This window comes from Phaseolus vulgaris, chromosome 2 (assembly GCF_000499845.2).
Source record: "Phaseolus vulgaris cultivar G19833 chromosome 2, P. vulgaris v2.0, whole genome shotgun sequence".
Lineage (NCBI taxonomy): Eukaryota > Viridiplantae > Streptophyta > Magnoliopsida > Fabales > Fabaceae > Phaseolus > Phaseolus vulgaris.
In genome coordinates this window covers 46,208,766-46,224,307 of record NC_023758.2, presented here as the reverse complement: position 1 = coordinate 46,224,307, position 15,542 = coordinate 46,208,766, and the positions used below count along the sequence as shown (strand labels likewise).

Below are 15,542 nucleotides of genomic sequence, written 5' to 3'. Positions count from 1 at the left end.
TTAAAAGATAAAAAAAAATAATTTTAGTTATAAAGAAAAGTTTTAAAATTAGTTAATACTCCAAACAATTGGTATAAAACATTAAGTTCATCAATTAAATCTAAAAATTGTTTTCCAACATATATTATTTGACAAAATTTAAATTAAAAATTGAAAATGTTACATTATTTTAGTTATGGGATGAAAGCCAGTTATAATTCTGAAATAGAATTTAATCTTAGAATTTGAATGTGAGTAACTATGAATTGAACTAAAATTTGAAAAACTGGGAAAAATTAATTACATTCCTTAATTAAATTAATTGTATTTTATAAGTGTATGCCATTAATACTTAAGAATGGGAAACAATATGGATTATGTCTTCCAGTCTCAATTATGTTCAAACAGAAACACATGATTGATTATGTACCTCATTCTATATAATATTAAATACGGTCAAACGTAATTAATTTAATTATGAATGTGATTCTTAATTATTTAATTTTTTTCTTAGAAAAGTTAGTTTATATTTATTTTGAATTTAAATAAAAAATATCACAAACTAAAAGGTAAATTAAATATGATAAATAAATTGAAAAAGTTATATTGATGAATAACTCAAATGGTCACAATAATTAATATGTTTATTCATTGTTATTTTAACCGTTTTTTTATTTAAATTGAAACAAAATTAAGTTTAATTAAATATTAGGGATTTTTTATTCCTTGTAAATAAATATTAATAAAATAATTAAATTTATATAGAAGTATAAAATTATATTAAAAATGTATTATTCTTTAAATCAATGTAATTTTATGAAATGTTATTAACATAAAAAATTTAAATATTATTAATTTTATAAATTATTTAATTTATAATAATCATCTTTCAATTTTAATTTATATTAATTTTTATTTAAATTTTGTAATTTACTATATTACCCAATTAAATGAAAAAATATCCTCTTTCACTAAATTGGAAGATTTATAGGGAAGGATAGGAATAAAAAACTCTAATTAATTATATACTTATTATTTTTTAATAATTAATTTTTATATAAATAATTAAAATAAAATATTTAAATAGTAAATGAAATAAAATTAATTAATTTAAATTTCAGCAATTTGTAAAGTAATTTATTTTAATATATTATTATTTTAAATATAATTTTTATTTGTTAAATTTTATAAAAAAAAATTCATTTTAATTGAACTTTATTTTAAATCTAATTTATATTTTTTAAATTATTTTTACATCAAATTATTTCTAAATATTTATTTTACATATATATTTAATTATATTAATATAAAAAAATTATTCTATTACAATAATCAAATTAATTACAATTTATTTATTTATTTTCTCTTACTTTTTTTAGTCCAAATAACCACGGTTTATATATTATTTTTTTCTGTTTTTTTTTTTAATTTCCTTTAATCTAAACACAGTGAAATGAAATCTAGTATGAATTGCCCCGTGTGCGTGGCTTGGGGAAATATTGGTAACTTTTGGCGTACGAGTAGAATAAAATTCAACAACTTATTTTATTCCAATATTCTTTTTTATTCTATTCCTTTTAATGTGAAATGAAAATGTATTTTTATAATTTAAAATGAACCTAAAACAAAATTCTGTACCTAGCAAAAACATAAATCAAAACTTACTTATTATATTTGTTTTCTTTCAATTTAGTAAGTATTCTCTTTTAATTTAGTAAGTCTACTGAATATTACAAATGAGTATGAAAAAATGACACATAAATTACAATATTTCAATGAAATTTATGATAGCTTAAAATACCCATAAAATATATGAATTCAATATCTTCTAATCAAAAGATACAAAGACTTTAAGATAAAGTATTTATATTCTTCCTTTTTATGGGTTCCGAGTACATAATTCTTTATTTTCTCTTCTAACAATTAAACTATTGATTATCTTGATTATTAGTTAATTAAAATATTTCTTTTAAAAGTACTGATTCTCCTTAATAGTCCAAACTCATTAGTAACTAAAATTTAACAATGAATACATTTGCTTAATTATCGGATAAATTATTTAGATCTTTATATTATGTAATTGTTCTTTGAAAAGGATCTATTATCTCTTTTATTATAGTTTCATACAGAAGCATATAGTCTAAGTGGGACCACAGCCTAAAAGACAAACTTTAAATTGTATATAAATATATATATATATATATATATATATATATATATATATATATATATATATATATATATATCATGAGGGACGATAAAAAAAAAGGTATATAATCTCTAAAAACTAAAATACTATATGAAAATTCTTCCAATACTCACTGTAAATATTCTTTTGTTGTTGACACACTTCTGAAGGTGATATATGATGAAAGGAACTTTACCCTCAAATATTCGGTGAAGCCATTTAAGGTGACTGTTGAATACAAGCTCCAATCTTACCCAAAACATCTACAAAAAGAGCAAAGAGAAACCAAAAAATGAGTTTTACATGAAAAACAAGAGTGAGAATGACGATAATGGCCGGAATCCTATCAAAGTGTAAAAAGAAGAAACTTGCATACTAGAACAAGTTGTTAAAAATATTTAGTTCAAAACTAAATTTTATTAAAAACAAATATTAGTGAACACTACAATCAAATCATGAACTAGAAATCAATTTTTAGAAACCAAAATAATTAGTTGCAATAGTAATTAAATTAGAGATCATTTTAGAAACTAAAAAAAAATTGGTTTCTAAATTAGTTTATATTATTGTTAAACAGTTTCTAAATTGGTATCTAATTAGCAACAAAGATTTTAACTACCAATTATTTAGTTTCTAAATTTGGTAGCAAATTAGTCACTATATTAACTAAATTAGAGACATGTTATAAACTTAAAAATTTATTAGTATCTAAAATAGTTTCTATTATTAATAAAAATTTATAAAATAGTTTCTAAATTGATATCTAACTATTAGCTACCAAGTAGCTACTAACTACTTGTGGTTTAAATTAGTCTCTATTAGTCTTAAGTACTTATGTTCTAAATTAATTTTTATTAGTTCTATAGATGCTAATTAAAATCTAAAATATTAGTAGCTAAAACCTTGGTAGTTAATTTAGATATCCATTTTAAAATTATTTTATAATATTTTATTAATAATAGAAATCACATTAAATATAAATAATTTTTTAATTTCTAAATCAGTAAATACAGTTGATTAATTTTATTTTTTTTGTCTCATTGTATGTTAAAAACCTAAATATTTTATCAATTTGTTACAAACTAAAAACCTAGCCTGAGTATATTTCAAGTCAATAAGGGCAAATAGTTAGAAGATGACAAACAAATATCACAAGAGGAACCTTCAAAAAAATCTAAAGATAGCCCAAAAACCTTAATCAGATCTGGGATGAAGAATGAAAGATTGACTAATTAAAGATGGAAATGAGAAAAAGAAAAGAAAGGGAAAAGATTGTTTGAAGTCGCCATATCTACACCATAATTGCTATTGCAAGATTAGAGTGTATGAAAGGCAATGTAAAATGGTGGTATATAAACATAACTAGAATTTAAAACACCCAGGAAAGTGAGGAGGGTGATGGAAGGCCTGGATCTACATCAAAATCTGAAATTTGGGGTATTAGTTTGATAAAGGAAGTAATCAAGAGTGTGCATAAGCATCAGTGAAACCTCCATCTAGTGCAAAATGTTGGCACTCAAATCCAATAAGCTTCTCTAGATCTGAGCTTGGAATCCAACCATCACCAAATTGAGCACTATCATCCAACCACTCAAGAAAATCTTCCTCTTTCTTCAAGTCACTTGTTACAAGTTTATCTTGAATGGATTGCACCACCAAAGGTGTCCTTGAGGAACAAGAAGTGGTTGGAGGGGGAATGAGGGAATTGTTCTTTCTAGTGGTCCCAGCAAGAGAGTTTCTTCGAGTTGGGTGGGGATGGCTGTGTTCAGCAGTGTAGGTAACCAGAAAAACTGCAGGATCTAAGTGGCTCCTTTCAACCTGTTTCCTCGCCAAACACCCTTTCGAACTGCTGCACCTATAGTAGCTTCTTGGATAGGGAGAACCCTTTATTGGTTTCTGTCCATATTTACGCCATGCCCATGCATCGTCAAGACCTTCTGCTGTTGTTACCTGCTTCACCACACTCTTGTTCTGGTTCTTCTTCCTGCAACAACACTCACATCGTTATTCACTATGCCCTACCACACCCCCTTCAAAAAACGTCACACAATTTTAACTCTATTATGTAAACAAAATACACAAATTCTACTCTATCCTAAAAAAGTAAATAAGAGTTTTAGTATCATCATTCAGAAACGAAAAAAAAAAATATGAACCACTTTACTGATACAACTCTTGTACAAACACCAGTTCAACAAAACAAAAACATCATCTGTCTAAACTCATTTTAAACAAAAGTGAAATTTTGCGTTTGATTGATTGCAAATAAACATACCCTTTTTTACACTTTGGTGTTGGGGGGACTTTCAAGCCTTGTAGAGCTAGCTTCTCTTCTGATGCTTTGAGTTCTTTGACTTGTTGGGGTTCTATGGGGATAGAGAGAGAAGTTGTGACGATGGTGTGAGGTGAAAGAGGGTGCAAAACTGGGTAGAAAGGTTTGTAAAGATCTTCGAGATCATCAAGGACCCTGGTGGTTTCTGAGAATTCTGGAAAGCTGTCAAGTAGCTCATCTTGGTGAGAGAAGAAATAAGAAAAATGAGGATTTGGATCGTCCATGGCGGTGGCTTCACCACTGCTTCCTCTCACAATAGCCTCCAAATCCCAATCCCTCAAGCACGCAAATTCATCCATGAACCAAGTACCAAGTATAAGAAATGAAAAGAAAGAGTGGTTGTTGGACGGTGAGAGTTCAAGGTGAAATGAAAGTCAGAATTTTTTTTGCTAAGTGAAGAGGGTTTGAAGAAATGTTTGGCTATATATAGAGAGATGAAATGGATGTTCTTGCTTCTTGTTGTTGGTTGGCAATAGCAATAGTATTTCAAAGGGGTTGACTAACTGTAAAGTCAAAATGAGAGCAAGTGGATGTGTAGAAGGGATTTTTTTTCAGCAATTCGGTGCTGATTCAATTAATATATTGCCCAACCTTTCCTTTGTTTGTGTTCGTAGACGAGTGAATCAGTCTTTGCTAGCGGTTAAGTCAATTCAATACATGCAATTTGGTTGGAAGGGCCAATAATTTCAAGTTTACACATTATTTTATATATATATAGAGAGAGAGAGAGAGGAGAGAGAGAGATGTGGATGAAGCTTTATAAGTCTTCACATGGCCGTTTTTCTCTTACGGCTGAAAGTGATTAAGGTGGTGGTATGAATGCAGTTAGCTAGGATTACTTATATAGTATGTTTATATAATATCTTATGTAACACTTCCTTCACATTCATTATATTTTAATACCTTTTCATCTCTCTTCTCTGTTTATCCATTTTTTATTCTACAAGTTATAATGTAAACTCCACTGGGATATTAGATCATGTTACGTCATGCGTGCATGTGAGTTTAGTTAGATATTTTTTATTACTTTTATTTCACAACTAATTATAGTAATATATACCTAAATTAACAAGGTAGTTTTTAAATATTATAATAAGGTTTTCAATTAACTATTTACAAAATAATGATTGCCAAAATATTAGTTAAAAACTTGAACTTTCTTTCAAAATCACTTTTTTTATTTGATTTTTTTCCCTATTTTTCTTCATCTTCTAAATCATAAATATTGTGATACTGTGATTCTTATACACCTAAGGAAATTTTTCACATGGAAAATTGAATATATAATTTTTGTCTTAAAACTTTATACCTTCTAAGTAATTATAGAAAAAAATATATTATAATTAGTTTTTTTTACATAAACAATTTTCAACGTGAACATTCATGTTTGTTTCTGTATGTCAATATAGTTTCATATTGCTCAGGAGTTGAAGTCAATGACAGTTTATATACTCCTTCAATCAATCGATGTACCTTTTAAGGACAAAACTGTGACAGAACACCGACTTCCAAAACGGACAATACTTCGGATGCGGATGCGGTGATTGACCCTAACGCTGATTTGATATTAGAACAATTTCAATTATAAGTCAAAATATTTTAACATCACAGAAAAATTCCTCTTATTTTGATGTTTGGTCCTAGATGAATTTGATTGAATCTAAGTAATATCTGAGTGGTATTGTTGTAGCCAAAAAGGTTGGTGTCTATTTGATTACGTTTGAGTTAGAGGGAATTGATTTGGTGATATTTGATGCAGTGAGTTGAAGTGGCTAATAATTAGTTACATAACGCACACGTTTCTAGCTCTTTCTTGATATAGGATGTTAGGGTTGTCACTGTAAGTAGCTCCACTCCTTCCTTAGATTTGAGACCACATCTCCTCACTATACCGTATACTACAAATCCTAGCCAGGAATCTAGCAAAACCCAACTTAATCACTTTTTTTTTTTCATTTTACACTTTTAAGATGTTCCCAATTCAATGGATTCTTTTATACGTGTTTATAAAAAAGTATATAATTTTGGCAATTAATTGGGAAGTAAGTTTTGAAGTAAATAGGTTGATGAATTAATAGTAAAAGAAAGTAAATAGGTTTTGCAAGTTGTAATATTGGGGGTGGTGTTGAATAGAGTGTTAAATTGAGAAGGACAAAGTAGAGCAAAGAAAAAAGAAGCATCTTAAAAGCTGAAACGTTCTTTGTTTCGTAAAACGCAGGGAAAGTGGTACATGCAAATGTGGACTTTTACGAGCAAAGTGGTCCGTCTAGTACACTTCAAAACTATCAAATCAAACGTAACATTTTCATCATATAGCCCAATTTTATGACTTTACTGCTTCTGCTTATTCTCTTCACAACACATTTTTTATTATCTTATGGGATTACTTCTTCCCCTCTACCACCCTGCTTTCTATGCTTCAATAAAGTTTTTTAAAGAATAAAAAACAAAATATTTTTTCATCAATTTAAATTAACAAAATATTTAAGTTATTTTTAAATCTTAAATGTCTTCTTCATACACTTCCTCATTCATCTCACCAGCACAATGAGATAATATAATTTAAATCACAGTTAGTTAGTTGTCCGTACATTTAGAAACTAGTTAACAGATTGGTTCAATCATGTCTCGAATAATAGAATAATTGCTTAGTGATACTATATTTGAATGTTATGACATTTAAAGAGAAATGTTAGCAATTCATTTTCTTGCAGATTTGATTGAACATGCTCTTTATTAATAATTGAAATTTAATGAAAATACAAGGAAAAAAAATTGAATCTCAATCTTAATGTTGTAGGTTTCCATAAGTTTTATGACTCACTTCTTAATATATTTCTTAATATATGAAAGGTCTTATTTAATAATCCTAACAATTTTGGGTCAATAAGAATAAAGATAAATTTATTGTGACGTGTCTTGTACTCATCCCTGCCAATAATGTTATTAAGTTGTGATTATTATGATGTGTTGGTTTAGACATTCTTAATATATTATTTTTCATGTATTTGATTGTCAAACTTTTTTAACCCTGACGCACTTTTCTAATCATCAAGTTTATAAAATATTGTTTTTCCAATTTTTTTAAAATGATATTTCTTTTAAAGTAATAATAAGTCGTCACGTTGAAAAAAAAATGATAAAGTTGAATGGCAAAAATCTTCTTCTCAAGACGACATCGTAAAGCGTTACACACTTGATCACCGACTCTATCGACCTCCTCTCCAAACGTGAGTCATGCCCCTCAGCTTGATTCTTTATTCCTTCTCTATTCTCAGCGAATAAATAGAATAAGGTTTTAAAAGACCATAATATTTGGAAATTTTGCTTTATTGAAGTCTAAAATTTTGAAAATGGCTTCACTTTGGCAATGGTGTGGTGCCGCGTTTTTATTTCTAGAGTTGTTTCTGTGCAGGAACCCATTATGTTGGTTTCATCTATATTAAAAATTGAAAAGGAAAAAGATTCTAGTATTTGCATTTAAATTAATGAAATGTTCTAACCGCAACTATATTAAAATATATTATTTTAAAAATAGACTAAAATGGAAATTACTAAATCTAAATGACAAAAATGCTATTTTAGAAAATAATAATAATCATGCACAAGTTTTCTAGTGCATTCAATGGTAGGTCTAATTAATTTAAGGGACGAGTAGACATGAAAGAAAAAAACTTCCCTGATCTTCATTCAAAAGAATATGTATCAAGCTTCCTGAAATAAAAATTAAGTACGAATTATGTTGACATTTCCACGTTCATCCATCACTCTGATGAGCACACACAATTTTACTTTGCAATCCAGGTTGCAAAAAAATGTAAATTATATTTCATAAAATGCTATTGACTTAATACAACATACTTGGTAAAGCTAACAAATGAAAAGTTACCTAAACCCTTTAAATAATATAATGAATTAGAAAAGGCCAAGAAAAAGACGTATCAAAATTTCAGTTTTTCTTTGATGCCAATCGCACTCTTTTCCCTTCAATACAAAACTTCCTACTACCTGTCAGCTGCAATCAAGGAACAAATCAGGTCAAAACGGGAACGATGCAAGAAATAATAATAATAATATGATGGATATTACCAAAGCATGGAATGTCAAGAATAATATCTAATGATTCCAAATCCCAGATATACAATTATTAGATGAGTGCAACATTATTTCAAGCATCATATATTTCTTCTGTCAAAAAGAGGTTGCCATTAGCACAACATTTGACTCTATCAAGAAAAGGTTGCCAGTAGCACTACCTTTTGCCGTAAGTAAGCAATACCCTCTTTTTTCGAAGAAAGGTCAGACAAAACCGAAGGTGAATGTTCATCAATAAGAACTTTGAGCTGTTTCAGTTTCAACGATTCTCCAGGCACCTGTAGTTAAGCAGGAAGTGATCCATCACGGATTTATCAAGGGGAAAAAATATTTGCAACGCAAAAAATAGTACTCACCTGCTGTAAAATCTTTTTGCACAACTTTTTCAGCTTCACTTTGCATTCAACGATCTTTTCTACTTTAACCAAGTCATCATGGTCTTGTTTTTCAAGGGAATCCATGTCAGCAGAATCTTCATCACTATCATCAAAGGATGTCTTCTTCCCCTGATAATAGCAGCCAGCTACTTTCTTGGGTCTGTCCTTGATACCTAGTCCCTGCTTCCCCGTTGTGGCTTTCTCCTGGTAGAACAATTACTGTATAGTTAACTATACTGCTATATAATTAATTATTTCATCCTACAGGTTTGGCTACGAAATTATTACCACAATATAGCCCAAGGGTTTTAAGATATCGATTAGGAGTGTTCATGGGTCCCATTAACTCAAACCGATCCAACCCAATTCAACCCATCATTATATAATATTCTTAACTTTAATTTAATATTTGTATACTTATATACAAAATAAAGATTGATATAAATCACATATATTAAACATCATTTTCTTTCTCTCTTGTCCTACTCTCCTTGCTCAAACATTCCTTAGAGCATCTATAGTAGAGAACATCCATAGGTTATTTAACTACTCTTTGCAAATCTTAGTCTTCCATGCCATATTTAAGAACTCCATCTAATTTTAACTTCAATGATAAACTCGCTATTAGTATAACTTTCTCTCAAACTAATAGTTTTTGTACAAAAGGAAAATAATTTTTTCATTTGTAAGAACATGATCTTTCACATAAATAGTTCTTTTACACTATCGAACTCCAAAGCAAATGTCATGTAAAACAAGTTCATAGTTTACAAACTAAATTTTGAACAGTCTACAAAAGATGTAACGTTTTCTCATATCTATACGTCAAACAAAATACATATATAATATAAATATTTGAAATTTGTATAAAACTGAATTGGTAAAGAAAGAATAGTGTATTTTTTAAATTGTAAAACATTTTTTATTCTCTGCGTACCAATTGATCCAATCCAACTCGATCTGCCATTGATGAAAGTTGGTACATTTTGGACTTGATAGAAAGGTGACAATCCAGCCCAACCAAACCCAACCCTAACCATTAACACCCCTAATATCAGTCGAGTATCACCAAAACCTTCTTAAGATTGAACATCACATGCGACTATACTACTGTTATCATTTGACAAAATGAAATAAACAGAAATGACTATATTACCATTACATGTATAACAAGTAGAATAGCAAAGAGGTCACATACCTGGACTAGATTATAAAGGTTTTCTTGATCCTCTTCATGAAAAGCAGTTCTCTCTGCCCTATTTCTTACAGTTTCAGATGTAATAGACTTTTTCTTCTTCAATTCAGCTCCAAGAAATCCACCAGAGATAAAACCATACTTGTAGCCCCACCAGTCTGGAGGTATAGCAGGATATTTGCTTTCTGTACCAATGCAGTAACCAAAGATCATATATGATGCCAATCAACATAAGTAGCACAAACTACATTTCGGTAGTGTGTACCTTCAACTTCAACAATTTGAATTTCAGATGCCTTCGACATGTCCAGCTCACCATCAGAGTTATCAGTAACCCCAGATATGTCTCCCTTTTTAACCTATTACCAACATCATAGAAGTAAACAAACAACAAGCTTGGATGAAATAAAACTGCAAAACACATTTAAGAAGCTAGAATATAGAAAATGCTACCACCATTAGCTTAATATATCAATTTTAAAGATTTAAAGTATCAAGACTTTTCAAAAAGAAAAAAGAAACGCAGGGGCATCTAATATTCAAGCATCCATTCATGCAATGAAATTTGAGAAGATTGCAATCTACGGTTAGCCTCTGTCTAAATTAAGTATAATGGAACAAAATTGAGCTTCCTCGAATATTGGAGTTACAATTCAAAAAAAAAAAATCTTTAGTAGTAATAGGTGTTCCAGGTTCATCGAATAAAACATAAAAAGCAAATATATTGAGAGAATAAAAAAACTAAAATAACAAAGTAGAAATGCACAAACGAACATGGATAGATAAATACTCTAGAGAATATCAGACCCCAATCCTATTCCCACAATTTTAGTGATAGAAATTCGTTCAATTCAGCATCGCCACTCAGGTTGTTAAATGTAGAGCGAATGGTGTATTTAGTATCGAGAGTAGGAACTAACAAGAATTCCTTCGAGATCCTTCATGGAATACTGCGAGACAAGCTTCCCCCTCTCTCTTCTCTGGTATCTGAAACAAAGTAAAATTAAAATCGTGCACAACTAAATCAAAACTACACAACAACATAAGTAAAATCAAATAAAAAAAGAAACACACCTTCCCTGTGGCCTTGTAGTTTTGGAGACAGAATCATCATTGTCAACAAGAACATTAGCCTTGGTTTCCTTCTTAGGTGAGTTATCCTCAATGTCTAACAAAGTTCGCAAAACACAAACCTCAAACACAATCAAGTGGGAAAATCACAGACGGGTACGAATATGATATGATTATACCTGTGTCATGGGATTGAGGCGCTTGCTATACACATCACACGGAGAAAAAAAAAAAAGATCTCAGCGAAGAGCAAAAAAATTTGAACGAACACGAAAAAAAAAAAAAAAGAGTGAGGAAGAAACATACAACTTTCAATCTCTTGAGTATATTATCAAATTGAGTGGTGTCGAAGGCCCATTGGTTTGGCTTCTCAAGGCCAACACCTGTAATCGAATTTAGAAGCGAATAAGCATAACGATTGCAAGAGAGATAGAAAGGAAATGTAAAATTGAAGAATAAAGAGAAAGAAGAAACCAGTAGTGTCTTGTTTGTTTTGGACTCGAACGTGTCCTTTGATCCCCTGCTTATCTTTTCCGAGACCTTCTCCTTCTTCCCAACCCTAACATTATACATAATATAGTTGAATTCAATATATATGTGAAAAGTATAGAATAAATTGAAAGGTGGAAGCAGAGACGGAGGGTTCACCATTTGCTTCATGAGGCGAAAAGCAGCGGATTGCCTGGCAACACCGACGTAACAGAGAGGGGATTCGGGCGCCGCCATGGCTCCCACCGTACACTGCCGCTGCTACCTTCTTTTCTTTCACTTCTTCTCTTTCGAGTGCTTTCCTTTAGAAACCCCAGACAAAGCCTCTCCTACCAACCACTACGCGCTCAGGGTTTTCGGTTTTTTTTGTTATGGGTTAGGCTTCACTCGGTTGGTTCATGGGCCTCACTCGGTTGGTTCATGGGCTTCTCTCGGTCCATATCACTCTTTACACAATCGGCTTTTTCTTTCTGCACTCTCAGAATAAGATTTTCAAAACATATGAAATATACTTTAGAAAAAAAAATTCAGAATAAGATTTTTACAACAAACTTTTCAAAATATATGAGATGTTTTTTAAATGAGCTTTCAGAACAATGTTTCTATAATAAATTTTTATAACATATGAGATGTGTTATGGAACATAAATTTTTTAAATAAAATTTTCATAGAGCAATGATAGAGGACGTCTGAGGTCCAACAAATCTAAGATCAATCTGAGACCCAAGTCCAACCTATGATTACATTTTCCACCATGCCTTAGAGAATTACTAGGAGTTAGGAGATGAACATCTATTGATGTCTCTTTTTGTAATATACTTAGAATTATAATAGATTTAAAATAGAACAAGAGAAGTAGGAATAGGAGAAAAGGACTTATGAGAAGTAGTAAAAAAGACACATTTGTTTGGGACGGCATTTCAAATGCCTTTTCATTTGCCTCCTTTGTCTTTATATATGACCGGCCCTGTGTTTAGCTCTTGTAAAGACATATTGAATTTTGAAGTAAAGTTACTTTTCTCGAATTGAGTGAGAATTTGTGAGACTTGTTCTTCTTTTCCTAGTCTTATCTTGTGAGTCTTTGGGAACTCTCAAGTAGCGTCATTCTTCACTCATCTTGGAGACTATTCACCTTCCAAGTGACATGTTCCTCTTCCCTTGCTTCAACCACATAAGTTTTTCAACCTTTCATCTTCTTCTTCTATTTCCATTTCATAACAAATTATAAACATGTCTTGTTCATTTGTTCTTGATTTCAATCGGTAGTTTGTGTTTGTTTCTCTTCAGTTTGAATTGTTTGTTTGATGTTTCAATCGGTTCATCTTCCATAAAATGAGTTTTTATTCAATTTGAATTGTTTGTTTGATATTTCAATCCGTTCATTTTATTTAAAAGGTGTTTCTATTCGGTTTAATCGGAATATCTCTTTAGTTTTGTGTTCTTGAATTGTTTGATAATCTTGATCCTAATTCTTTAAAGTGTCAACTAATGAATCATCTCCTAATCAACTCACATTAGTTTTCCATGACAACTATCTCTCGTATTCTTCTTCCTCTAAAAGAGTGCAATGACAACGGAGAATAAAAGCGTAGTTGTAGGTGCAACTTGGAGATGGCGATGATAAAAGGTATTTTAGTCTTTTCAATCTTAGTACGGGGTACACTTAGTGATTCTGGGAGTGCAGGATGCAAAAACCTTTACAACATTGTTGTCTGCGTTGTTACTGAGGACTGCTTCCAGTTTCCCATGTTAAAACTAGAATGAAAAGTCCAGGTACGTCACAGAAAACATAAAATTTATTAAATTGTTCACTGAAACAAAAAATGAAAATTAAATATTTATTTGCTTAATTCTCACTCTCATACACATTCTCAGCACACAAAATTTACACTGTCACTTGTTATTTTAATTAATGAAACTTTTCACTTATTTATTGGTTAAAAAGCCCGTAAATTTGTTTTGGCAGAGATTGATTATCATTGAACTTGATGAATACCTTTCATTAGAGTTGATTAACATGAAACTCAAACTAATACTATTTTATTAAAAAATATTCACCTTTTATCTCGTGTAATTTTATAATTTAATTTTTTTAGTTGTTTGTCATTTTTATTTTATTTAACCTTTTGTTTTCATTTTTTATTACCTTATTAATAGTTTGATCACTCAACCTAAAGATTGTTAATTCGAGGTTAATTCCAGGGACATTGACCCTGGGAAGCTTAAAAAAAAAAAATACTCAAACAAGTTTTGATGTGAGGATGGAGAAGAAATTTCAACTCCTTTATGTTTTGTTTAAATGATGTGATGGAAAGTAGAGAAATAGAAAATGAAACGAAGAAAGACAACAAAAAAATTAAAATGAGTGAAATTGTATTATGGACCTTTTCAAAACTTCTTTTATTCTAAAATTTTAATTTCTCCAAACATTACGCCGAAAATTTTTGTTCTTTGAGATAAAAAAAAAACTATTAGTGTATATTATTATTATTATTATTATTCTATATTTACATTAATTTATGAGCATATAAAATATTTTATATAAAACAATTTACTAAATTATTTTAATTTTAGTATATGAGTAGATTTTACAGCCACCGTGGCTGCTATGTTTTTTGTTTAAGTGACTTGTTCTGTGTGGTGAGACAAGATCAAGGTTTGACCGTGATGTCGTAAATACATACGAGTGCAGGAAGTGAGAAAGTCCATTATTTACTAAAAATTCATGCTAAATAACAAAGTAAGAGGTTTGGTTGGAATTCTCTTAAACCACCTCAAAAACTTTGACCACCACAATTATTAATGAATTCGACCCATTAATTAACATTTACTGAGAATATGGCTGCGGTCTAAGTGGATCTTGCGGAGAAATAGTTTGATGGATCAACGAATTGGAATTTGGTCGTCAAAATTCCAGGTCTTTATTTGGTCGTAGAGTATTAATTTCGCACGTGTTGAAAAAAACACTTAGAATACATTTTGATTTTGAAATCAAAGGAAGCATTGGAAGAACTTAACATCTGGTCTCAATTCAAAGATGCAGTGTTATAAGAAAGAATGAGAATGGTATTAATCTTTGGTACATAAAAATCAAAAAGAAAAAACAAACCATGTCCATTTCTCATGCATTGGAATAGTGTTTCTATTTGTGAGACCAATATTAGGAGTCAAAATTCTTGGATTCAAATTTTATTTATAAAAGTTTCATGATGCTCAACTTCTCTTCGCTCACCACCACTAGCTACATTATATTAATATAAAATTATTAAGAGTTTTGTTCATAAAAACTAGTTAAAAAAATTATTTATTTTTAAATAATAATAATAAATTATCTGCAACTCAATAACTTCATCGTTTATAATTTTTTATCTGATGATTTTTTTAATAAATAGTAAATAATATAAAAAGATATAACTGCATAAGTTTTATTATTAAATAAAGTTTGTATTTCTAAACAAAAATATATTAATAAGTAAAAAAATTAAGAATTGCGGTGAACGTGGATCGAACACGTGACCTTCAGATCTTCTGTCTGACGCTCTCCCAACTGAGCTATCCCCGCTTCTGTGAAATTATACTTTCAAAGTTTATTAATTAAGCATGCTTCGCGAGTTATTAGTTTCCCTAACATAGTAAACAATGAAGATGCATTTATCACCAATTTTGTTTTAATTCACATTTTCCAAATTCAATAAATGTCTCAATGAAATGTATTTTTTACTATCAAAACTTTGTGTTGCCAGAAAGGGATAGAATCTAAAAATAGAAATTGTTTAGAAGCTAAAACAAGTAAAAAAGGTTTCAAAAGTCAACAAT

General features: G+C 29.8%; 2 protein-coding genes and 1 non-coding gene across 3 annotated transcripts; all 3 read right to left on the bottom strand.

Annotated features, from left to right (window-relative positions):
* Positions 1–3,439: 3,439 nt before the first annotated feature.
* LOC137812679 (probable WRKY transcription factor 29) lies at positions 3,440–5,314 on the bottom strand. The gene is made up of 2 exons (XM_068614831.1): positions 4,443–5,314; positions 3,440–4,151 (listed from the first exon to the last, which is right to left on the bottom strand). Exons 1-2 carry the CDS (start codon positions 4,796–4,798, stop codon positions 3,629–3,631), a joined length of 879 nt encoding a protein of 292 aa, XP_068470932.1. The 5' UTR covers positions 4,799–5,314; the 3' UTR covers positions 3,440–3,628.
* A 2,851-nt stretch (positions 5,315–8,165) lies between these two features.
* On the bottom strand, positions 8,166–12,079 carry LOC137812678 (G-patch domain-containing protein 1). Its single transcript, XM_068614829.1, has 11 exons — positions 11,886–12,079; positions 11,712–11,796; positions 11,544–11,620; positions 11,417–11,441; positions 11,241–11,334; positions 11,087–11,153; positions 10,432–10,525; positions 10,170–10,351; positions 8,951–9,175; positions 8,756–8,872; positions 8,166–8,514 (listed from the first exon to the last, which is right to left on the bottom strand). Exons 1-11 carry the CDS (start codon positions 11,961–11,963, stop codon positions 8,449–8,451), a joined length of 1,110 nt encoding a protein of 369 aa, XP_068470930.1. The 5' UTR covers positions 11,964–12,079; the 3' UTR covers positions 8,166–8,448.
* Positions 12,080–15,215: 3,136 nt separating this feature from the next.
* On the bottom strand, positions 15,216–15,288 carry TRNAF-GAA (transfer RNA phenylalanine (anticodon GAA)). The gene has a single exon. It is a non-coding gene; the product is annotated as a tRNA-Phe (tRNA).
* Between the last annotated feature and the right edge of the window lie 254 nt (positions 15,289–15,542).

Coding starts and splice junctions, on each gene's coding strand:
- LOC137812679 (XM_068614831.1), bottom strand. CDS start 4,798: ATGGATGAATTTGCGTGCTTGAGGGATTGGGATTTGGAGGCTATTGTG. Junction 4,152..4,442: donor ACACCAAAGTGTAAAAAAGG/GTATGTTTATTT, acceptor GTGTTGTTGCAG/GAAGAAGAACCAGAACAAGA.
- LOC137812678 (XM_068614829.1), bottom strand. CDS start 11,963: ATGGCGGCGCCCGAATCCCCTCTCTGTTACGTCGGTGTTGCCAGGCAA. Junction 11,621..11,711: donor AAACAAACAAGACACTACTG/GTTTCTTCTTTC, acceptor ATTCGATTACAG/GTGTTGGCCTTGAGAAGCCA. Junction 11,442..11,543: donor TACTCAAGAGATTGAAAGTT/GTATGTTTCTTC, acceptor TGATGTGTATAG/CAAGCGCCTCAATCCCATGA.